General features: G+C 40.8%; 1 protein-coding gene across 2 annotated transcripts in view; it reads left to right on the top strand.

Annotated features, from left to right (window-relative positions):
- The window catches only part of DSCAM (DS cell adhesion molecule), a 300249-nt gene that overhangs the window by 155906 nt on the left and 118123 nt on the right, over positions 1-26220 (top strand). For both annotated transcript variants that reach the window (XM_066619665.1, XM_066619664.1), the window contains exons 8-9: positions 4308-4427; positions 5236-5409. In XM_066619665.1, the coding sequence (XP_066475762.1) occupies positions 4308-4427; positions 5236-5409 (294 nt within the window). The remainder of the gene's footprint in view (positions 1-4307; positions 4428-5235; positions 5410-26220) is intronic.

Genomic DNA, 26220 nt, shown 5'->3' with positions numbered 1-26220 from the left:
TTGGAATATAAGTATTGTGTAAAATATAGTGGTATTAAGACAAATAAAAGGGTTATTTTATAAAAAAGAAGGTAAATAAAATAAATTATAGATGTCAATTTATTTTGGAGAAAATATTAAACCTGTATTTTGGGTTAATAAATATGTGGTGGATAAGCGAAGTATAATATTATTGTAATTGGAGATATTTGTTTTTAGATGTGATATTAGAAATTAAGAATCAGATAAGAGATTGTATTTTAGAGGTTAGTTTAGTGGTAAGAAGAGTCTATAAGTAAAAATTTGAAGCCTTTTTTGATTGGATAGTTATGGAAAATGATGTATAACATGTTATAAGAGATATTGAAGGAGGTAATACCATGGTAATCGGAGACTTCTTTTTTAGATGTCATATTAGAAATTAAGAATCAGATAAGAAAGATTTTATTTTAGAGACTAGTTTAGTGGTAAGAAGAGTGTATAAGTAAAAGTTTGAAGTGTTTTTTTTATGATGGGATAGATAAGGTTAGAGGAAAAATATGGAATGTTAAAGTATTAATCAGTTGGGTTAAAGAATATGATAATTTTTGTATTGATTATTAATTTTCTGTGGATTAATGTTTGTTGTAATCGATGGCCACCACCCTCTTGTGTAACCTATGTAGTCCTAGCCCTAAGTCGATCCAATTTTCCTTACCTGTATCTGTAATAAATAAATAAAGCATTATATAAAAAAAAAAGGGAGGTGGGGATGCCTCTGTTTCTCAGTCTGGGGGAGGGGAGGATGCCAACCTATTTTCCTATTTATGGGAGCTTCATGCGCAACCTCTCTTCCCCAGGGTTTCTGTTTGAAGTGAACAGGAGCAGCATGTGCTTCTCAGTGCCCTCTGCTTCTATTCATTTCAGAAAGAAGTGGTGTAAAGAATGGTTTCTCTTTTGTTCGAAGGTGGGAGTGCGAGTGAGTGTGTGTGTGTGGGTGTGTGTGTGACAGAGAGAGAGAGAGAGAGAGAGACATGTTAGCAGAACCAAGACAGGCATTTTTCAATTTTTTGACACACTGAGCCCAAAACGTTCACCATCACTGGCATCAGTTCCATATTATGCCTTGGGTGCCCTTCGGGGAGAAAGGCGGAATACAAATCTAATAAATAAATAAATAAAATAAATAAATGCAAGCAGGGTGCAGGAGCCCCGCTAATCACATATTAAAATGACTTGATTCATTGATTTCTTATGGAGTACTGCAATCCCAGTGCCCATAATTTCTCTTCCTAGGAGTTGCCCTGTTAATTTCAGCAGGAGCATCAGTTTTGCAGTCATTCTCCTTCATGGATTTACTTGGAACTAACGAAACAGCCCATATGCACAGAAGCTCTATGAATGTATAACTTTGGCTTTGACCTCTTTTTCAGAGGATTAGCCAGGATTCTGTGATTTCTAGATTTGTTATATAATACTTTGAATTTTAAAGGAGTCTTCCTTTATTTGTTAATATTAGATTAAACATCATGCGGTTTCAGACACGTTCAAATGAGTAGGTATATACTCTGCTTTTCCATTTCAAATAAAGGTGCCACTGTATAGTATATTGCGCTTGCTTGTCTCAACCTTTACATCATTGTTAAAGCCTGAAACTCATTAGTCATCATATTGATCTTTAATGATCTTATGAGTTCACCTATTTAAAATCTGAACTTGCAATCTTATTTCTGTTGAAGCAATTGTCTTATTACTCATGGGCTATTTTAAAATATCATTTACAAGGAGATTCCTGACCCCACTGTCAGCTGAGCCAAAAAGTCACCATTTATGGACTGAAGAGCCAGATGTATTAAAATGAATGAAGAACTCATATTCAAGCACATATTTTTTCATGGAATATTAGCCACATGAGGAGAGATGAGAATTACTAAGACCAAAGCATTGGCTACTGCAGAATGAGAACCATCACATTCATAACTACCTTTTGTATTCTCTTAAATTCATTACTGTGGTCAATTTGGATCAAAGATTTTATCATGGTGTCAGGGAGTTAAGGTCTTGGTTGCACCATCTATCCAGCACTGCCCTGCCACACAGGCAGGTCTAGTGATGAGAGCAGTGCAGCTGGTACCACAGGAACATGACATTACTTATGCTTACTCCTTTCAGTACTCTAACAGCTGCACTTTGTAGCAGTGGAAGTTTCTGTAGGATCCAAGGGCAGCCTCATGTAGAGCTATTTCAGTAGCCTAAATGTGAGAGGTAAGGAGGGCCTAGGTAACTATGGCTAAGTCTGCTGTACACAGAAATGGTTGCAGCTGGTATGACAGCTGAAACTGGATGAAAGCACTGTAGGCAGCAGCTTACTGTCTGGACATCCAGAAGCAAGGTTGAGTCCAAGAGCACTCCCAAGCTGAAAACTTTACCTTTCAAGAACAATTGCAGCCCCATCTAGATCAGGCTGACATCAGTGCTATATCAGCGCGTCTCCTAACTGGGAGAATTTTTTTTTTCTGGATCTAATTTCATTTGCTCATATCGTGACAATCACCCACTCCAAATGCCAGGGAAGGGCAACTGCAGCCACTTCCGCTGTGGATGGTACAGATAGATAGAACTGGTTGTCATCTACAAATTGATAATGGCCTGCACTCAGCCCCTCAACCCCCGAATATCCATTCTGTTAAACAGCATGGGTGACAAGATAGAACCCTATGGGATACCATAGAATAGTGCCCCCCTGGTGTTAAGCAGGCAACCCCCAGCACCTTTTCAAGGAACCAGCTCTCCAGGAAGGACTGCAAAACAGTGCCACCGGCCATATTTCAGCCAGAAGTAGTGGCATCACTAGGGTTTGTGTCACCAGATGGGGAGGTCAGAGTGTCACCCACATAATGGACCTCTTCCCATGCAGTGGGCGGGGCAATGACCTGGGTGGTGGGTGTGGTGATGTACCATCACCCTACTCCACTGGTTTTTCAGCTATTCCTTTTGATAGAACACAGATATTTCAACACAGTTTGTATCATTGCATTCTGCTGTAAATTATGCATCAAATGGTATATATTATACAATTACATAACATATTATATAACATGATGGTATTCTTCCTACAAACCGTGATTTTAGCAATTTTGATCATTAGTGGTATCACCTTACTAACACCTTATTGGTTCCATGCAGTGTCATAATAACATCTCATTTGCTCTTCAAAAAATCAGTCTCATTGGTCCATTGTGAATTAAAGAAATGTACTTTTTGTCATATAAAAATAGTTGCATTTTTGTTTCCTGGTTTTTTGGCCATACCTTTTGATAGAATGGAAATATTTCACTCTGGTTATTTTCATTGCATTCTGCTGTAAATTATGCATTGAATGGTATATAACATGATGGTATTTAGCGATTTTGGTCACTAGTGTCCATCACCACCACCACACCCGCGCGTCACCTGTTGCGGCCTGCACCCACCTAGTACTGCCACTAGCCAGACACGCCAGAAGGATACAATGGTTGATTGTACTGAAAACCGCAGAGACATTTAACAGAACCAAGACTGATGCACTCTCCCTATCCAGTTCCTGACATAGATCATCCACTAGAACAGGAATGTCCAAACTTTTTGCAGGAGGGCCACATCATCTCTCTTACACAGTATTGGGGGCCAGGGAAAAAAAGAATTAATTTATATTTAAAATTTGAATAAATTTACATAAATGATATATTAGAGATGGAAATTATATGACTGAATGAACGTTGTGTGATAGCTCAAGGCCTATGAAAAACCTTACACAGAGCAAGGCTGGCCTTTCCTTTGCTGACATTGCTGCTTCACATACTTGGAACAGCAGGCAGTGGAGGGAGCCCTTGGCTCACAGGTTGTGCGAGAGGTCAAACAGTTGACCCTTGCGCTGAGAGTAGTTACGTTGGGCCAGTGCAGGCTCCAGCAAGTCTTCCGGAGGGCGAGAGGCTCATTGGAAACTGGGGGCTCCCCGTGGACCAGATTGGGGGTTCCTGAGGGAAAGGATGAAGATCATCTGTCTTCTCTAGGAATTCCTGAAGTTGAGTTGCTACTTCACACTTAAGCATCTTTAATCCTTCGCTTCACCAGAGACATCTGGGCATGTGAGGTGAAAACACAGTTTGTTGCATTGTCCTAATGTGGAGATTGATGCATACCATTGGGTACAATCGTTCTTAAGATCGAGCTGTGTATGTGTAATGTTTTTCAGAGTTACTTGTTTTGGCCAATTTGCAAAGCAAATATTTTCCTGTAACTTTCTTTTTGGCTTTGTCCATCACTCTCCTTATGCTTTGTTCTTTTTTTTTTCCTCCCATCTATACTAGTTCCCCCCAGATTTGTTGTTCAACCGAGTGATCAAGATGGGATTTATGGAAAAGCTGTGATTCTCAATTGCTCTGCAGAGGGCTATCCTGTCCCGACAATTGTTTGGAAGTACTCAAAAGGTATTTTTGCCCTCTGATGTTAATTTTAAAGAAGATTTGATGCTGCAATTTCAGTCGTTCTGTTTCCTTTTGAAGTCAAGTGAAATTTTATCAGTGATTTCAGTGCTGTCAGCACATCTTGCAAGCATTCCAGTGAAAGTAGTGGTCAAGATCCAGAGAGGTGATCTGGCTTGAGTATTGTGCTGTTCTGATTGAATTTTTTTACTTCATTTCTTTGAACAGCAGACCCTCAGGGCATACCCCAAGCAATCCTTGGTTTATTAAGCAATTTGCCATGTAATATGTTTGAAAAAATAAAAAGGCTAAAACTGTCTTGGACTCTTTGCATTGCATGAATCTTTGCATGTTGGCCATTCCCAAATTTGAATCGCGAATCCACTGTTTTGGTTTATTGTGAGAAGTGTTTTTAGCTACACTTACAGCCCATTCTTCTCAGGGCTGCCTGTCCCTCGGTACAGCAATGCCAAAAAGGCTGCTGCTATATCCCGCGGGGCCTGGGAAGGCAGCTGGAGGTCTCCTTGGGGGTAGGAAACATCAGTTCCCTTACTCTCTGTTGTGCCCCAACAGTCCCTATGGGTCTATTTGAATCAGCGCAAGCTCAGTCTCTGGCACAGATTCGGGTAGCTCTGTGTAGGGATTTCTGACCCTGAAGGGAGATAGGATTTTGTTTTGTTTGTTTTTACAAAAATGAGAAATGCAGAAAACTACGTTGTGTTTTTATCTCGTTATCACCAGCTCTAGCAAACACTGTTTCCTGCCTTCTTCTTAGCTTTCCTAGCTTCTGATCCATTTTTAATTCTCCCACTAGGTGCTGGAGTCCCTCAGTTCCAGCCAATTGCCTTGAATGGGCGTATTCAGCTTCTCACAAATGGCTCCTTGTTGATCAAGCACGTACTGGAGGAAGATAGTGGATACTACCTCTGCAAGGTCAGCAATGATGTGGGGGCTGACGTCAGCAAGTCCATGTACCTCACTGTTAAAAGTAAGAATTTCTTACTATAGTAAGTACTATAACTTCCAAATATAAGTTGCAAAGGCATATCTGTCACCTTCATCGTTAAAATATTTTCCTTTCACACTGTGACACAACTGCACATTCTTATTGTACCAACACAACCAGCTGGGTGCAGTTTATCTGAAGACGGTCAGATGGGCAGGAGAGATGAGGAATTGGCACTGAGTTTCTTGGACCAGTTTATTCATTGGGAGTTGCCCTAAAGTAAGATGACATACCTTTGTGTTAATCAGTACAGACTGAATGCAGTTTCAAATCATTGTATAGTGCTTGGGGATGCTTTTGCAGGGGATGTGTAAATAAAAATTATCTATTTATGCGTTTTCCATATTTCCATAATGATGGTATCCTTTCTTACATTATGGCAGGAAGAGCCAGGATGTTATATTAGTAGAAGTGTTTCTTTCTGGTGAGTAAGATAGGATTATAGCCTATGTCAGCACTACCCAAACTTACCCAGCATGCGTCGCCCCCATTGAGTTCTGAACCCGGATGTGAGTGCCAGTGACGCACAGTGTGCTGGACATCATCAGCACTTACTTCTGGATTTGCGCCTAGAGAAATAGCTCAAATATCATGTAAAATTGGCCAGGGAGGGCAGATGGGCCCTTCCACAGCTATGCAGGCAGCGCAGCCTGCTGCTCCAGACCTCAATGAAGTGCTTTAGCGCGCCGTGTTGGACTCACACTGCTGAGCAGCTTGGCCAGCATGGGTCCTGCAACACCTCCAGACACACATTGTGACACCAAGTTTGGGAACCTCTGGCTGAAGTCTTACTGAACACAATAATCTTACTTCTGCATGAAGTAAATAACACCGTTTTCAAACACTTCTATATGTTAGCTACAGGAACAGGTGGTGACTTTTGACCAGTAGCGCACAAACTTAATGGAACATTCACTAGATCTTTTGTAGTAAATGGCCAGATGTCTAGGAGCAAACATAGGAAAAATACAGAAATCAAAGTTTATCAACCGTATTTACAAGGTCAGCAAAAACATGTACAGATATTTCACAAATGAATAGAAAAGTTCCTGCTTGAGCACTTTGTGCATACAAGACAGTGTCCTGCAGAACTTTGGATTGGATCAGACTGCAGTAATTTTTGCCTTATTGGTGTTGCAGTAAGAATTTCAGGAAACAGTATTTTTTTAAAAGACTGTTTATATATTTAAGCCCTTTGGATCAATACTGAGTTGCTATGTATCTCTTAAAGATGTAGTTAGGAGTATTTTTGGTTTCTTCCCTCCAATCTTAGTGTAAAATGAGAATCGGTTACAGAAGATGTTACATAAGTGACAAGTTTCTTCTCCTTGGAGAAGGAAAGAAAATAATGCAAATACCTGAAGTTAACTAATGTCCAAATGCTCCTGATTCACTTTTGGAAAGCTGTACCTGGAAGCAACAGTGCAGATCTCTGTAGCTTAGTGGATCAGTAGTGGGTTCTGCATGTTTTCTAGTGTGTAAGGAATTTTTTTCAGTGGAATTTTGGTGTCTTGGAATATGGAACTATGATGTATCAATGGCAATCTGTCAGTCAGGTTATGACTCACTACAGTGCAAATACCCTTTGAATCATATATATGACATTTGTGGAAAATGATAATACCTACTAATTAAATTCGTCAAGGACTACAAACTATAAAACGTTTATTAAGGACGGTTCTTTTTGAATAACGTGTATGACAGATCTGTAGCTTTATTTAATAGGGTTATATTCATTAAATGTACAGCTGGCCAATGCATGAGGCCAACTGGTTGCCTCAGGCAACAGATTGGTGGGGTGGGGGCATCCATCAGTGTCCACCTACTTGCCTCCAGTCCTTCTCCTCATGTTCTCTGGATTGGAAAAGGAAGAGGAGGACAGAGATGAAGAGGAAATGTGGAGGGGATGAGAGTGCTAACCTAGAGCATTGGAGAGTAGGAGAAGCAGAGGCTGGTACGTGTACCAGAGGCTGGTACACCATTGGGTAAGGGCAGGGACAGCATTTGGCATACTGCCTCAAAACCAAGAGGTCTTGGGCTGGCCCTGATTAAATAAATAGCCTGACCAGGACAGTGGCCTGCAGGTGATGCAGCAACCTCACTGAAGCTAAGATCTGCATCTGATCAGTGCCTAGATGACAGGCCACCTGAGAACCCCATGTAGGCAGCTCTGCATTATTAATTTGTAAAAATAAAACCCCCTGTATTATTTTTTGTAAAAATGAAATAAAAATATAATAACTTAATTCACACTGTGAATAGAATGGAGGAGCATGCAAAACCGTGGCAGTGGAGTTGAGGGCCTTAGCATTTAGCCCTTTAGTGATTGTTGTTATGTCAGTCATGTGCCCCCATGCTCTGTTTATAGTGGGGGGGGGGAAGCTTCCTTGGAAAGCCAATTGAAGCTTTAATAGCGTGGAAAGTTCAAGATAGAAACTGCAGTGCAGTGAAGAGCTAAGGCCCATATCCCCACCATTATTTCATAGGGTCTTACACTTACACACACGAATACATGTGTGCACATACATGGTGCAATTCTGAAAAGGAAAAAAGGGCCAAATGAATGTATTTTTTGTAATGCATAGTTTGCCTCTAAGAGAGACAGTTAAGGGTGATTGTTCTCCTCTGCCGGACCTTACAGTTTTGAATTCCAAGTTGTGCTGAATATAACAACTTTGTAAACATTTGGCAAAAGTCTTTCAGGGCAGACATTATCATGGCAAATGCAGATCCTTTTCTAACTCATGCAGGCAAAACTTATATTTACAACTCACTGCAATGATTAGAGGTGGTCTTGTACTGAGTAATCTTGAACTGACCAATATTATGCATGAGGCAAGAATGTTAAGAATTGCTGAACGTTCTCATAAATCAGAATGAAATCAGTTTTCCAAGGCAACCATAAGCGGCTGGTTTTAGACCAGTAGCAATACAGTAACTAAGTGCAACCTCTCCTCCCAGAACCTCCCTTAAGTTGGCAGCTATATGCAGTCTTTGTCTGATCATGGCATGCAGTTTCATGTGTGATAAAAGAGCATCCCTTATCATATAAGAGCAGAGACCTCTCTGGAGAGTCAGTATGAATTTATTGAAAGCTCCTCTGGCTCTGAGATAACAAACATATACATGTGTGCATTCCCCTGTCTTTCACCCCTCCTTCTGCACAAATACAATTTTAGTTTTTTTATCTGTAAAACAGTTACCGTACGTTGTCTTTGTATGGGGGGGTGGCTCCAGCCAAACATGTATTACATATACACGTATGGAAACATTAAATGGTACAGTTGGTTTTTTATTGGCAATCATGTCTTTGTGGTGTTGTCTATTCACATTCATGTCTTTATTTTTTCATTCATTGCTTTGTTGTTTCATTGTAGTATTTCATTTGGCACTTTTCATGCTTTTTATTTTTCCCTGCCGACTCATCTATTGGCGTTTCTGCTCCCATCCTGAGGGAAATCCGTGCTACTAGATAGAAGCCTCAAGCTCCCTCACGGTGACTCACTCTGCTAGCCATTAATTGATCCCGCGTAATGTGTTTGCCCAGCTCTGCAAGGTCACTCTCTAACTGCCTCGCCTTGTACTCTGAATGAGACAAAGGAGCAAATGTGCTACAGGCAGCATTTTCTGGGTGACAAGGTTAGAAAGAAATATAGTTTTCAAAAATGCAATATGACTGACAGTTATTTTCCTACTTACTTGGAGGTGTCTCCCCCCCCCCCCCCACAGCATTATTTAATAATTAAAGGCTTTCAGGGCAAAGTGTATTATGTGATAAAGCGACTGAGAAACTGTGTGGCGTAAAAAGTATAATTTAGGTCATGAGAGTCCAGAAATTAATTTATTACTCTGAAAAAGCCACATGCAAAGATCAACATCTCTCATCTCTCAAACCACCAGTAATATATGTGTACAACAAGCCGCTGTAATATTTTAAAATATATGTTGATATAGAAGAAATCTCCCCATATTTGACCCCTACCCTGTTTTTTTCTTGAGAGTTATTTTGGTAGAAATTTCTATTTTGTTAAACATCTCAGACCACATTGACTATAGAGAGTCTTAGCAACTTTTCTAAATATTGCTTTGTTTATTTTTTGCCAATGCAAGTGCAAATGAAGAAGTCTGGGTGCATACTCATGATTTTTCTGGGACATGGACATCATTCCCCTTCACTCATACTCCACATTTTCAGCATCAACGGATTCATTGCAACAAATGCTTTAAAGAAGGAGTTCCCAAACTGTGGGTTGTGGGTCACGAGCCCATGCAAGGTGGGTTGTGAGTTGGGCCCTGCCCACCCATTCATGCTCTCAGATGGCTTCAGATAGGAACTGTTCTGGAAGATGAACAATTTACTTCACATTTTTAGGGGGCTTCTCCAAGTTGCGCTGAGCTGCAGGCTTACTTTGTCAGCCTCCGTGGACCTCAGACTGGGCTGCAGTAGCCATTTTTGGTTTTCGGAAAGCTGGTCTGAAAACTAGAAGTGGCTTTTGTGAGCCGTTCTGACACCCATGGAAGCCAACAGAGTGGGTCTGCAGCCCGATAGAACCTGGAGGAGTCCCCGAAGGGTACCGTGGGTTCCCTCCAGCACCACCTTGAGCATCGCAACTGATCGCGGAGGACAAGGTGAGTCTTGATGTCGAAAAATTTAGAAACTGCTGCTTTCAAGCTATCATGCTTAAACATCATTAGTAGACCTAGTTTACTGGTGCTACATAGTAAGTCTCAAACCAAACCTGCAGCTAATTCACAAGTGTTAATTCCCATGGGATTTATGACCACAAATCCATGGTTTTCTGCAAGGCAAAAACTGCACTAGTCCCTCCACTGACACTGCCAGTCATCCTTTGGTAGGCTTCCTGTTTCTGCATGTATCCCAGTACCACTTGTCAGTGAAAACAAATGGGAGCCTCCCCCTGAGGATTTGACTTTCTGAGAGCAGTAAATGTCCTACTCTTGCCAGCAGGATTCACTGTACTGTTTCTTTTCTGCGCTTTCACAGGGCTAACATGCTGCTGGCCATTTCATACATGCCTTAGGCAAGCCACTTCTCATTCTCAGCTCTCCAGCTACAATATGGTGATAATCAGTGAGGTAGCTAAGGGGTGGCAGGGGGTAGCAGTTACACCGGGCATCAAGCTTTAGGAGGGCAACAAGCTGAGCTTGACACTAGTGACCAAAATTGTGAAAATCTTGGTATGTATGAATAAAACCATCATGTTATATATCATTGGAAAGGTAATTTGATGCAGAATGCAATGCAACAAACAGCATCGGAATATCTGTATTCTATCAAACGTTATAGTCAATTAACCAGAAAATGAAAACACAACTGCCTTGTGGAACAGAAAGTGGACTTACTTAATTCCTAACTGACCTATGAGACTGATTGTTCTGAGTGCCTATGAGATGTTGTTATGATACAGCGTGGAACCAATAACTTTTTATTTATTTACTTAATTAAATTTGATTTTGTCATGCGGGGGGGGGGGGGGCTACAAAATTTTCTTTGACCCCAGGTAGCAGATAGATGCCTTAGCTATGCCACTGACTGGGGGGAGGCAGCAGAGCAAGTGGGTGGTGAGCTGCTGGGGGGAGGAGGTGGTTTCCTCCCAGTTTTCACTTTTTTAAAAGCCTGGGTGTGATATCACCTCCGGTTGTGACATTGCTTCTGGGGCAACATTTTGAGCTTGGCGCTGGGCTACATGATCATTAGCTTCGCCACTGGTGATAATAATATGTATCTTACAGGATTGTTATGAGGACATTATCAAATGTGAAGCTCTAGGTGAAGCACATTCTCAGAAAGCGCAGTTATTGTTGTTACTGCCCCTACTCTTACATGTTTCTACCATCCATGTATGAAGTTGCATTATTTTGTTTTATTTTTCACATGTACAATCAATTTCTTGTAGAGGCATTTTTTTGTACAGATGTGTGCCTGCTTTGCCATGTGAATGTCTTTTATAATGTATATGTAATTTTCTGTCTCCTTTTCTTTAACCACCTTGCCTTCTTGGTGAAACTCTGGCCACTCCTTACAAGGAGTATTTATTTCAAGTCTCTTAGATTTGTTTTCAGTGCTAAACAAGAAGAATGATGAGAAGACCTGAAGACAGCTTAAGCAATGTCTGTGCCAAATGTCTGCATTCTCTCAGGAAGTTTTTCCAGTTAGTTGAACTCAGGTGCTGTAGACCTGGTCATCACAGTCAAAGAGGCCTTGAGCAGTAATCTTGTAGACCTGTAACCTAGATCTCCACAAGAACTAACAGTGGTGGTAGTTCTTGCGGAGCTTTCTGATAAATAGAAGGTGTTGAATATTCAACCTAAAGTAAGGTTTCCAGGTACCTAGTAGTACTGACTGTAGCAATATAATTAACATGAATACATTTGTAGCCCTTTTGGGGGGGGGCTGCGTGTCACTTCCATTTTTTTTTTTTTTACAGCCTTGAGTGCAGCACTGGAGCTTAAATGCATATTTAGGACATGTGTACTTTTGCACAGGGGAAGAGCCCCATGGAAAACTATAATAAAGGAACCGCTGAACCCTGGCCAACATCCATTCCCTGTGATATCTACTGCTCTGAAACAATGTTCCTAAACAGTTCCTTATTTCCACAATGAACCTTCAGGATTGTAAATGTAAATTATCTTATCTAAAGCAACACACCAATGCATCTGTTCTTCTTTGGTAACTGCTACATTATCTTCTAAATCGACTTTTCACATATACATGCATAATTCCTTTCTGAAAACATAGATGCGATTAGAATCAGTACCTTATAGTTCTGGGATCCTGATTCCAGATAGAGTCACTTGTCATATGTATTTGGAAAAAAAAAATCATAAACATATGAGCAATGGAGTTACAGCCAGTTTATGATTCTAGGTTTTGTACATCAAATCATTTGTATGATTCTAGGTTTTGTACATCTCGTATAACTCCAAGACCATTGATGGTCACAATCCAGCACAAGTTAAGCCCCCCAAATACCACTGCTTGCCATGGTTTTAAGCACACTTAACTCTGTGTTGGACTGTGAATGAAGGGTATGTTTGTATGATTTTTCTGCTTTTAACAATTACTTACAGTTTCTTGTGAAGAAATGTTATGATTACATTAATTTCATTTACTTAGGGTGCAATCCTAACCCCTTATGTCAGTGCTTTCCAGCACTGACATAAGGGCAATGCAGCTCTGAGGTAAGGGATCAAACATTCCCTTACTTTGAGGAGGCCTCCGTGAGTGACACCCAACTGCAGGATGCAGCACATGTCCCATTGGCACCGCTATGCCAGTGCTGGAAAGCACTGACATAAGGGGTTAGGACTGCGCCCTTAATATAATAAATGTATATTTACATTTTCAAAAAAGGTTAAGAATGGAAGAGAAATCCCATATCTCAAACTTGTGCCCAAATCCTAACCAACATTCCAGCTCTGACATAGCTGTGTCAATGGGGCATGTGCTACGTCCTGCAGTTGGGGGGCACTCACGGAGGCCTCCTCAAGATAAGGGAATGTTTGTTTCCTTACCTGGGAGCTGCATTGCCCTTACCTCAGTGCTGGAAAGTAGGTTAGGATTACACCCTTAGAGGACCGAGGTGATTGGATCTGTCAAAACAAGCTTTAAGGCAGCTTCTGAAGTTACAGAGGCTGGAATCTGTAAGATGCAAGAGTTTGGAAAAACACCATACATTTAGGAGAACTAATACACATATCTAATAATATGGCTTTAATATGGCTAATTTTTAAAGTAAACAGCAATCTTAAGTGAACTGGCTTTTCACAACTCCTTGTAAGGCGAATAGTTTATTGCCCTGCAGGAAAGTAATATGTTTATAGTCATCTGATTGTTTTCAGTTCTCAACCTTGAGAACAGCTGAAAGTAGGATTGTAGCCATTGTGTCTCTCCTCCCTCCCTTCCCATCAGGTTTTCCAGTGTAAGCCTTCAGTGCATTATTTATTGCCACTACACTGGCCTGGAAATTATCTAATTTTTCATGGCTTTATATGTTTCATATATTTTTGCTGTTGGCACTACAAAACAGGCTGGGTTTCTGTCCAATGGAAGCAGATCACTGCAATTGAATGGAGGTGAAAGGAATTGCTGGGAATCTCAATTGTAATCATCAAATGCATGCTGGCACTGAATAACAAATCGGGTGTGTGTTCGTGTGTTTATATAAAGGCGCAGTCTGAGAGAATCTGCAGGAAAATTTATGCTAAACCTTGAAAACATGAAAAAGTTTCCCTAGACACAAGCATTTGCTCTTGTTAGTATAACAGGCTCTTTTTTTGTCCTAATGAGGTCCTCCCACCATGAGAGATGAACAAGCTCCCAGTGCTGTTCGCTGCCTCTTCAGACTATCAGCACAGCTTTGATTTAAGGACTTGCACTTTAATCACCCATCATGTGTCATTACCCCGACAGGCGGCAGCAGCCGCAAGATACAAGCTCCAATAAATTGCATCGAAAGTCACTGAAGCGATCCTTTGTTGATTTTCTTTTACAGCTATTCAATGGCAGATCAGCTGTCATAACAACACTGTGCCCGTGGCAATAGGGTGAAATTAAACGTGAAGTATGTTCAAGGTAGCTGGTAGAAAAACCAGAATATCCTTTTTCTGTTGATTTTAATGCTTATTTTTACTCCTCTTAGTAATGCCAAGCCTGTGGCAATTGGCTAAAATGAATGCCGTATCTTTGTGGAATAATTGCCAGATATACCATCATGCAAATATGAAAAAGTACTTTTGTGTGCAAGTGAGTTCAGTGCTATCATTCATTTATATGTGTACATTTTTTTTAAAGGAGAGACTGGCTTTTTAGCTTAGATTTTTTAAAAATATATAATTGGACTTTTGAACAAAGGACAACAGTGTTCCCCTTCTGCCTTTTTTCCCCTCCTTATTTTTCTCTAGAACTAAAATAGAAATGCCTGTAGCAGAAATACAGAAGGCAAAATCTCTCACTTCAGATGCAAAAAAAAAAAAAAAATTGCATGTGAGGATAAACACACAAGACACAACAATGCCTTTTCAGTCCTACTGTTTACCCTTGTAGCCTGTCATCTTTATAAGGCCTGCGCTGCCCACTTAGCAAAATTAAAGCTAAGAAACCTGAGGGCTTATTCTAAAAATATTTTAATAGGAAAGACTTCATTGAGAAAGCAACTCTCTTGGGGGGCGGAGCTAACTTTCAGCGAAGTTGCAGTGAACTTTGGGGATTCCTGAAGAGACTGCGAAATAGATATGTTTGTTTTCATGTGCCTAAACAACTAAGGCACACTTCGGTGCCAGGAAGACGGTACGAAGAGCTGAGATCTTGAACGGGGGGGTCCTTAGAAACAGGCAATTTCAAGGATTTCTCTCTGTTTTGCTCTGTGCTGAAGCATATCTATCCCGGGCGACATCTTTGAGAAGCTCGGAGAGCTGAAAACCCGTCCTCCCACGGCCTAGATACAACAACATCGCAGTGAGAAAAGCTATTAAGAGTGAGTGAACTTGGCTCGTTAAAAAGTTTTACTGAGAACTGTAAGTAAGAAGTCTGGAGGAGGAGGAAATTCAAGATTATTCACGCTGGCCGTTAGCCACCCAGGGGGGGAATAGGTGAATTGGTATTTCCCCTGCTGGAGTAAGTGCAAGATTATTATTTTTTTTTAATGGTATGTACCAAAGAGAAATAAATAAGTAATCTTTAATGAAGGAAATAAAGTTTACCTTCATTTTCCCAGCAAAAAGCCTTTATTTAAGCCTGGACATTGCTACTTTTGGTTTCGGTTTCTCAGCAAGAGGCTTGAATTTTTTTTTCTTCTTTTGGTCATTTAAAGGCATACTAACCTAATTTGACTGTGGATTTGATTGACTTTTTTTGGATATAAAAATCTGGAAAGTAGCCCTGGATACAAAATTAGAAAGTAGCCCTGCAGAAAGTGGCTTGAGTTGGTGTTGATAAAAATGGCTTTTGAAAATCTAAAAGATGATCGTGAAAGCCAGGCCTTGTTGGATTTCTGATGGATTTTAGAAGAGAAATGGAGCAACAAGTCAGAGAACTCTCTGAACAAATTGGGCAAATAAACTCCTCCCTTGTAAACTCGCGGGAACAGATTATAAACAATAGAGAAGAAAAAAGAATGGATCAGATGTCGGGTGAAGTTAAAGAAGTGGAGTATTTTGAAATGGGACACGAGATGGAAGAAGCAATTATCATAATAACTGAGAATCTTAAGGAAGAAAAAAGACGAAATGTCCAGAGAGCAAGCTGTCTCAAGAAGAGGAAGAATTTATGGATTGAATTCAAGAATAACAGAATGAAAAAGAAGAAAGAAAAACAGAGGGGGGGGGGACTTAAGAAGAAAAAGAAGAAGTGGAAGAACCAGTAGAAGGACTAAGAGGGAACACCAATAAGATAGAGTACAAAGTAAACAATAAGAAGAAGGGCGAAATGGTTGAATAATAAATAGAATTTTTTTTTAATATATTAAATTAAAAGAGATGCAAATGAAAATTTGAAATATAAATATTGTGGAAATTAAGTGGTATTAAGATTAATTTAATCTAATTAATAAAATATTTAAGTGGATGAAAAGGGAATTTGGAATATAAGTATCGTGAAAATTAAAGTGGTAAATATATGAAATAAATTAGATGGAAATTGTAATTTTGGAATATAAATATGGTGTAAATTATAGTGGTATTAAGACAAATAAAAGGGTTATTTTATAAAAAAGAAGGTAAATAAAATAAATTATAGATGTCAATTTATTTTGGAGAAAATATTAAACCTGTATTTTGGGTTAATAAATATGTGGTGGATAAGCGAAGTATAATATTATTGTAATTGGAGATATTTGTTTTTAGATGTGATATTAGAAATTAAGAATCAGATAAGAGATTGTATTTTAGAGGTTAGTTTAGTGGTAAGAAGAGTCTATAAGTAAAAATTTGAAGCCTTTTTTGATTGGATAGTTATGGAAAATGATGTATAACATGTTATAAGAGATATTGAAGGAGGTAATACCATTGTAATCGGAGACTTCTTTTTTAGATGTCATATTAGAAATTAAGAATTAGATAAGAAAGATTTTATTTTAGAGACTAGTTTATTGGTAAGAAGAGTGTATAAGTAAAAGTTTGAAGTGTTTTTTTATGATAGGACAGATAAGGTTAGAGGAAAAATATGGAATGTTAAAGTACTAACCAGTTGGGTTAAAGAATATGATAATTTTTGTATTGATTATTAATTTTCTGTGGATTAATGTTTGTTGTAATCGATGGCCACCACCCTCGTGTGTAACCTATGTAGTCCTAGCCCTAAGTCTATCCAATTTTCCTTACCTGTATCTGTAATAAATAAATAAAGCATTATTAAAAAAGAGAGAGAGAGAGAGAGAAAGCAGCTCTCTTGACAGATGAGCTCTCCTAATGAAGGATTGCATTGCTTCCAGGTGTGGAATCACCCAGGTAGGGCATTGGCTCAGGTCCCAAGCCAATCAGAAGGCTCACTTGATTAGACCAACCTTTGTGCAACAGTGGCGATGGCAATGGTAGCACTTAGTGCTCAGTTGTAGGGGACCGGTATAGGGCTCTGAAGCAAGGACAGCCAGCAAGTTTTGTCATCGTAACACAATTTTCTCTGTATCTGCAGTACAAATAATATAGAGAGCAAAGTGCAATCTGTATCATGTGGGTAGTACATGATAGGTGTCCTTTAAAAACATTACATTACTCTTTTTCATTTAGAGCTGAGGGTTACTGCCCAATCCTATGCATGCTTACTCAGAAGCAAGTCCCATTAAAGTCAATGGGGCTTACTTCCAGGAAAGTGTGGATAGGATTGGGCTGTTAATCTGCACACCTTTTATACATTTTTACATATGTGGTGTGTGCTCCAGTCAGAAATTTAATGTTGGAAATTTCTGAGACTGGAAAATAGACAGATCTGCAAAATGAGAAAAAAGTGCCCATCCCTCAATATGTGAATAAACATGCAATCATATTACCTAAAAATGCAACAGAAATTCTGATGAAAATGAAGAATGGTAGTTCCTTGTTACAGCAAATAGGCATTGTAGGAAGACTGGTACCTGTTTTGTGAAATCATGTTGAAAAGTCAGGACATTTGGACAAGTGCATTGGTCTAACAGACTACACACTCATCAGTTGCCTTGGTCAGGTTGATCAGGTGGAAACTCTCTGCACAGGGAATAGCCCAGGAAGGGGTCTTTGAAGTTACTGAAGCACCCATGCTGTCTGTTGATGTATAATTTCCCTATGGATTTGTGGCTAGACAGGTCTGGAGATGCCTTCAGGATTGCCCCCTGGCCTGCTCCAGCGTTGGAAAGGGTCCTGATTCCTGGCTTCATGCAACATCCCTAGGCTCAGTCATACTTGTTCCTTCCTCCATGGCTCGCGGGGTTCCTTTGAGTGGTGCAGAGACCTGGCACACTGGCCTCCCCACTGGCTCCTCTGTCATTCTGACTGCCACAACATCCCTGGGCTCAGTCATCCTTGTTCCTTCCTCCATCTGGTTCCTTTTAGACCAACCCAGATCCTCCCCAGGGTTTTCCTTTTACCTTTCTTTCTTCTGCTCGCTCCATTCACCTGTCCTTTTTTCTCTTTGTTTCCCTGATCTCCACCTTCTCTATTCTCCTTTTTTCTCATATCACCTCGTTCCCTGAATTCTAGTTTTAAGGCTGTTTCCAGCTGTATACACCACGACCATCTTCCAGCTGATCACTTTCATTTGCTGTCTTCAGTGGCTGGAAGTTGGATCTGGCCAGTGAAGTCACTAGCCAAAGCACCACCTCGCAGCTGATTGGCAGCATCTCCTGACCACTGTGGCTGGAGTTTCATGAAGTGCCAACAGCTGCACCCATGCATCTTCCCATATTACACACCTCACAATTTAATGAAAAGAATTTGGAGCTTTCATACATAATTAGTTTTGTACAGTTCATCCTTTGGATTGTTTGCACTAGCAAGGGCATACATGCAAGCACTTGCATACAAAGAGTGTAGCCCTTAGTAAAAGTTACGTGTGTGGTAGGGGAGGGTGTGTGATCCTGAGACTAGTCCTGTGCCCCACTGCATGGATAACCTATTCTCTTCAATCACATGCAATTAACTCTCATTTAGAGAAGAACTTAGCTCAGTGATAGAGCACTTGTTTTGCATGCAGAAGATCCCTGGTTCAATCCCTAGCATTTCCAGGTGGAGCTGGGAAAGCTCCTTGACTGGACCCTGGAATATTGTTGCCAATCAGTATAGTTAATACTGAACTAGATAGGCCAATGATCTGATTCAGTAGAAGACAGCATCCTATGCTTATACAATCAGTTCTCTTTATATGCAAATTCGCTTACTGTGAATTTTCATACCCAGCAAAGGGGAAAAATGCCATGGAGCTCACATTTTCCATACCTCCTTCTTGGCTGCCCATGATCTGAATACCTCTACTGCCTTCCAAAGGCCTCTTGAATGCCATGGATCCTATAACTGAGTCTAGGGTCTCTTACATGAAAAGCACATGACCCGTATAGTTTGAAATGTTTCATACCATTAGAGCACTTTTGGGAAGCCGCGCTGAAATCACTTGAACTTGTTCCAACACAACTGTAGTAAGTGGCTTGTGGATTTGCAACTTCAGATCTTTACATTTCCAAGCTGCATTTTAAAGAGGGATATTGATTCTCTGCCACTTTTGAACCACTTTTCCTATATCTTAGTTCATTCTTCATTTCATGAGGCAAATAAGCCTCTAGTGATGATGTGAACAGCATCATGTTTTAATATGTTGGCTACTGTAGAGCAGCAATACAATTTTTGTGATCAGCAGGATGTTTTTTAAGTGTATCGAATGGGTGATGGCTTGATGAATAGGGCTTTTGCTCACTCTATTACTGTCTTTCTTTTTGATCCTTTGTTCTAATGCATTTGCCACACATTGCATCATCTGCAAGGCTATAATGGAATCTTAAGCAAGTTGGTTAAGATGTGTACTTGAATCTTGGCAACCTTCCATTTTAAAGGCAATGTATTCGAAATCATCTTTCCTTTCATTTTTAAAGAAGCAGTATAAACCTAAAATGGTAGACCTATACAATAGCTGATTGCAGATATTAGAAGCATTATATTAGACTTCTAAATAAATATATGCCAAGAACTTTGATAGCTCTTCAGTATTATTTTACATGCTTAGTGCATTATTAGGATGGATAGTTGAAGGGAGCTCTATAGTTTCTGTCCTGATCCTCTAATGACCCAGATCTCATTTCTGTACATTTTGACAGCCTAGAATACATTTGAATATCAAATCGGTTTGATATCCTAAAAACAAGCTAATTTCTCGGTGATTGTTTTCCCATTGAACATTATGAGAACATATCCAAGTGCATACTTCATGGAGTCTTCTCCATAATTCACAGTATAACCTGCTGATGAGTGGCAGCAGTTCAGAATCAGACAGTATTATTAAACTCTGGGCCTGTAAGTGTACATTACCTGGAATGTACCTTGAAGCCAAATTTACTTATAAGGGTGTGGGTGCAAAATAGTTGCCTATTAATGGCAGAATGCAAATGAGTGTGGATTTTCTTGACTTTTGAGGTGGTTGATCAACAGTTTTGGTGTGGAGTCATGAACCAATTCAGCTCTGGAACAAACAAGGCCTACACACTATTCATTCCAGTAATATCTGCTCAACAAGTACATAGGTAATGATATGGAATTAATCTACATATTACAACATTAGTCTCCATTACTCCCATCTCAACAGTGTGGTGCTTCAAAAACTGCAGCTATTCTGAATTCTGCAGCTATTCACAGCCATTTTGAAGCTATCAGCATCATTCTGAAGCTATCTACTGCTGGCAGTCTTGACCAGGTTAATTCCTGGTTTATTCCACACATGCCAACTTCTCTCCTAAGCCCATTGATCCCACATAGGATCAATGATTCAATATCCATTGATTCAGTATCCACTGGATTTTCCTGAAACCTAATCCTAGCTGATGATGAAAACTGATTATAGTTAGGCCTTGAATTTTCTTGCATTTCATTGCAAAAGCTTATGAACGGATTTGTTGTAAACCTGCTTTTAGCAGTCTAAGTTTGTGCAGGTGGGCAGCCCAATCCTGAGCTGCCCAGAGCTGCGGGACCCGCGGCTCCACAAAGGGCTCCCGCAGGATCCAGAGCCTCCTGCACTACTATGGGAGGCTCCTCAGGAGAAGGGGACATTCGTCCCCTTTCCCCTGAGTAAGAGAAGCAGTCCCACAATGGGACTACTCACTTTAGCAGCGACTGTTTGGTTGCCGCTAAAGTGAAGGTGCTCGTGTAGGGCGAGCAACCCTGTCCGAGCACCCTGGATCCTGCGGAGCTTGGCTCTGCGGACCTGCCTCTCCCCCACCTCCGGGAATGCCCCCCACGCCCTCGACCATGCCTCCCCCTCCCCAGAATTCCTCCCTCACACCCCCGACCACGCCCCCCCATTTCCTGTTCTGCAGCCCGGCGGTCGCAGAGACCAGCAGGAGCCCAACAGTAAGTTCCGCAAACGTGCCTTATGGGACGTTTGCGACTGTGGTCCACGCCACGGAGGTGCATGTACACACCACAGGATTGGGCTCTGAGTCTCATTATTTGCAAGGGGTTATTCACAAGGGTTCCATTCCCAGAACTCGCGTGAATGGCAAAAATTGCTTTAAAGCAAATCCATTTAAAAAACGATGTCCCTTTGCTAGGCGATTTAAAAACAGCCTTACTGACCTTTGTGATGTAAGACAGAGTCATTAGGCAGACAATTCATCAATCATTCTCCAGGTGCTTAGAAAGGCTTCACTCTGAGCTAGTGACCCCTCCCTTCACCCAGAGCGCAGGGAAAGAATGCAAAATGATTATCATCCTTTCACATGCTCAGGGGGAAGGGAGGGGTCGCTTGCCATGGAGTGAAGCTGTTCTAAGCGCCTGGAGAGAGAATGATTGATGGATTGTCAGCCGGCTGACCTCTCTCCTATTAGCTAGGCTATTATTAAACAACTTTTTTTCCTTTAAAGGTCCTTTCTCATTACTTTGAGATAAAATTTCGGTTGAAAAATCTGTGGATAATTAGGTTATACCTGTACATATTTTTTTTCAAACAAAACATTCTGTACTCTGTATGGCAGGTATGCTGGTGAGCAGGCAAAGAGCCACCTTGCCCTTCACATTAGGCAGCAAAATGTCTAGGGCTGGCCTTGTGGAATGGGAGGTATAATATGATATCTGTACCAAATGGATCATTGCCTGAACAAGACCTCATTCAGTGGAACAGTGGTGAAACATACATAAGTCTGAGGTTAAAAAATAAATAAGACTCTGCAATGAGGAAGGTGGGATGACTGAAGGATGGGTGAATTGTTTCTTACACTTTTCAACATGCTTCAAAGTCATTTATATAGCAAGGGTCATAAGAAGAGGGTTTCCTCTCCCAAAGGAACTCTCAATCTAAAAAGAACAAGGGTGATGCTAGCAACAACCTGTGGGAAGGATGCTATGTTGGGATGAATAGGGACAAATAAAAAAGAGCCAACAGTTTTCAAGGTTTTCCACTGCCCAGTTGGTAGGAGATTCTAAGACAGAGTTCATGGTTGGAAACAAGCCGGGTGGTGCAAAGAGAAAATTGAAAAAGCAGAGAGAAAATGGAACCAGGGAAGGAATTAGGAAATAGGACGCACTAATAAAAATGTAATAACTTTGAAGATAAACTGTGATAGCACGGTTTTGAGTTCTTAAATCTGTGGTCACTTAGCATTTGCAATCTTTGCATCTTTCATCACTTTTCTACTTTGTTAAATAAAATCTGCTCTTCCTTTTAAAAAAACCTTTTATTGATTTTTGTTCTTCTTCTCAGCTAAACTTCAAACTTGAATGACCCCAACTCTTAAGCTACCACGTCTTAATACTGATGAGTCACAAATCCATCTCTACGTCCTCCGTTTTCTAAACAACAGATTGAAAACTGTCAGTTTGCTTTCTGCCCAAGACTGCGCTTTAGTTTCTCCCAAATAATGTTTACTGTTAATCTAAATCATATCCTTAGGAACTGAGTTATAAAGTGTGTCATGTTGCCAAACTTCATTGACCCCCAACCTCTCAGACACTTGATTACTCTAAGTCCTCACAACAGCGAGTAGCTTTGTTGCTGTTAGAAGCCCCGACCAGTGGATATGTGAATGCCTCTTGCTTCTGCTTTTTTGCACTTCCACTTGTGTAAAGTCCTGTAGAAATCTTGCTCAGAAAAGAACTGCAAGCTGCATTAAACAAGTGTAATCGATTATGATTTACACCAATGAAATGAAGCTGTTCATGTGTATGAATGTCTCAATCCTCAAGAATTTGATGAGTTGAACGAGAACTCTTTTTTCCCCCCAAAAAATTTGCTTCCATTGCCATCTCTAATGGCAGATGGTGGATACTTGTAAGCCTGATGGATACTAACTACTATCAGTTCTCTGACCAGTGGCTGGTATGGGGAGCTGACCTGACTGAAGCCCAACCAACTTAACCAAAGCCCCAGGAACCAAAAATAGGGTCCATAATGGGAGGAGAAGGCAGAGGTGACTGAATTGAGGGACAACCCTCTCAGAAAGCAGCAACAGGCAGCCCAATCCTATCCAAGCTGCCTATGCTGCAGTACAACACCATTGAAACAGCTGCTGCTGTATCCCACAGGGCCATGGATGCAGCCGGAGGTCTCCTCGAGGTACGGGAACTTGTGCTGAGCCCTGGCAGCCACTATGGATCTGGACCAGCTCAATTGCTGGCATAGATCTGAGTCGACCCATGCAGGGCTTTCAAGTGCAGGAGGGGGGGATAGGATACAGTGGCAGCCTCTGCTACCATCCCTGCCCCCTTCCTGGGCCTGAACCACCTTCGTCTCTGCCCTCCCCCACCCAGTTTCTTCCCCTGCCCTTCCCCGCCTTTTCCCCTGCCCTTCCCCACCCCAAAATGTCTCCCTGCCACTTGTAGGGAACTTACTACTGATGGCTCCCAGGGTTCTTCCAACTGATGTGGAGGCCTGGCTCCTACCCGCACTGGCCTCCCCACCAGCACCTCTATCATTCTGGCTGCCGCAAAGTGCCTTTCATCATATTTGTGACAGCGGTCTACTGGCAGAGCACTGGAGACCGGCACTGGCTAGGTGTTGGATTGGGCTCTCAGTTTCAAACTCTTGCCAACTACTAAACTCATCTTTTCTCTCAATCTTCGCATCTCTTCCTTGGGCTCATCACGTGAAAGCAAAGGTAGAGGAATATAATACTTCTATCAACAGTGACCACCCAGATACTTCCTGGAAGTCTACAATCTGGATATGAAGCCAATTCCCCCATTGTCTGTCCCCAGTCTTTGGTAGACTGCTTTTGCTCGTGGCAGTTCCATTGAGCTTTTGTGACTATTAACTCAAAAAGCTCTTTTTCCTCCATAGGTGAGTCATAGGGGAGGAGACTTTTATGCTCATAGCCTCTCTATGATGAACCACAGTACAGGTTCTTGCATTAAACGTTAGAGCTTTGACTATCATAGTTGCTCATTACAATTATTACAATGTTTTTCTTCTGCAAACTGACAAAGGATTTCATGCTTGGTTTGTATCACTCACCTGGAGCAGAATTACTTCCTTACTTATAAAATTTGTATTTCTAAAGATTTCATTGTGTGGCAAAAATTGCAGGTAAAAGGAGAGAATTCTAATGAAAACCAAACAACTTTTTTTTACTTGAGAACATTTGTGGAAAGGAATCACATGTTCTGAATGTCACATTTGTATAGGAATTTGCCCCACAGGAAGGCCAGTCAGTGTTCCTGCCTGCTTGATTTGAGACGACAAAACATGAGCTCTTTACTGAGGCTGATTTTGGAATGGGCATGGGTTGACAGTGACAATTCAATGGAAAGGCTATGTTTTGACATTTTGTTTTCCATGTATTTTTATTTTATCCCTACTTGTGATGGCTTTTCCATGTTCTTATTATCTGTCTTGGGTACCTGGAAGGAATGGTTTATTTAGTAAAGTTTTTTTAAATGGATTTCCTATTTACGTTTTGAGAAATAACCCTGCACTTACAGTGAGAATTGTGTACACCAAGATATCCCTGGTATTGAAGTGAATTGTTTTATTCTACTTTTGGTGTTGTCTCTTGTGGGTTGAGAAGTAGGTTATAAAGACAATGATGTCAGCCAAGGTGTTATTTTCATTTAGATCTTGCACAATCCTATGCATCTCTGTTTGGAAGTGAAACCAATACTTCTCTATGCACCTTTGTGCATATGAATGTGAACATATCCAAACACTTTTACACATGAGTATAATATCCAGATAAGTATAGCTAGAAATTCAGACTTTGTCAAACCTGCTAAACTTGGGGCCCAATCCTGTTGGGCTGCTATGCTGCTGAAACTCATGTTCCAGTGATGCAGCACGGTTTATGGCTGTCACAATAGGCGAAATGCCATACAGCACGGCCTGCCAAAGAAACCAAACACCAGTAAGTCAGTGCAGAGGGCAGGGAAGGGGCATATCAAGGCTGGAACAGGGTATCATCACAGCAGTACCATCTATATCCTATCCCCCTTCCTGGCCTCAATTTGCCGGGATCCACTTGGACTTGCACCAACAAAATTGCTAGTGTAGGCCCAAGTAGCTCTTTTGGGGCAGCTCTCCCCCAAAAGATGCAGCACATGCTCCAATGGTGCAGCTGCATTGGCAGGGGATTTTGTTAGGATCGGGCAGTTGATTAATATGCCACTGTCGATAAACGCCAGTTGACAAAGCAGTTAATTTCTTTCGCTGATCATGGTGAGAACAACAATTGCTTTAATTAACCTAATCCAAGAGCTTGCAGTATAAATGGGGGAAACCATTTCTTGGTTAATGCATCTCATACAGTTGGTGATGCACCTGGAAAACTAAAACAGATTCTAAAAGTCTCTTAGAATGTGAGTCTGTATTTTTATTAGGCAGCCCAACCCTCTTAAGAGAATATGGATTGATACACTGTATTCTGATGAATTGCTCTTGCCATCTTTAATTATACTATACTCATGTTAATGGTGCTATTACCAGGAGATAACAATCTCCCAAGAGCCATGTGCTGAAGTTGTTTCCTGTGGAAACAATTGTGTGTGATAAAGCAACTTGTTTTAAAATGTCAAAAGAAACCACAGGTGTCTTTAAGACATTCATTGAGGTTGAATAATAATTTACTTGTGATTCAGAAATGTGCATAGTCATAGATCATACTGAAGAAATTATGCAGTGTACAGAGACAATGCAATAGCATGCTCAATAGGTATGGATGGATTTTTCCATAGCATGCTGTAGGTCAGTGCAGTTTTAACATTTCCATTGCTCCTAGTATCACTGGAGATGGCTGCAGTTTTGGAGATAAAATTTTTGGGGGGATAAAACTTTTATTTTGGGGGTTTTATTTTTGGGGATAAAACTTTGTTTTCATTGCAAATTTCATTGCAATTGCTATAACATTTCACCCGGTTTCATACTCTCTAGATCAGGGGTGTCCAAACATTTTGGCAGGAGGGCCGCATCATCTCTCTGACACTGTGTCTGGGGCCGGGCAGGGGGAATTAATTTACATTTAAAATTTGAATAAATTTACATAAATGAATTTATTAGAGATGGAACTTATATGAATGAATGACGGTCTTGCAGTAGCTCAAGGCCTATAAAAGACTTTGCACAAAGCAAGGCCAGCCTTTTCCTTCACTGCCACAGCTGCATCACAGACATGAAAC

Source organism: Tiliqua scincoides, chromosome 3 (genome assembly GCF_035046505.1).
Source record: "Tiliqua scincoides isolate rTilSci1 chromosome 3, rTilSci1.hap2, whole genome shotgun sequence".
Taxonomy (NCBI): Eukaryota; Metazoa; Chordata; class Lepidosauria; order Squamata; family Scincidae; genus Tiliqua; species Tiliqua scincoides.
Note: the sequence above shows the minus strand (reverse complement) of the source record. Positions and strands in the feature narration are given on the sequence as shown.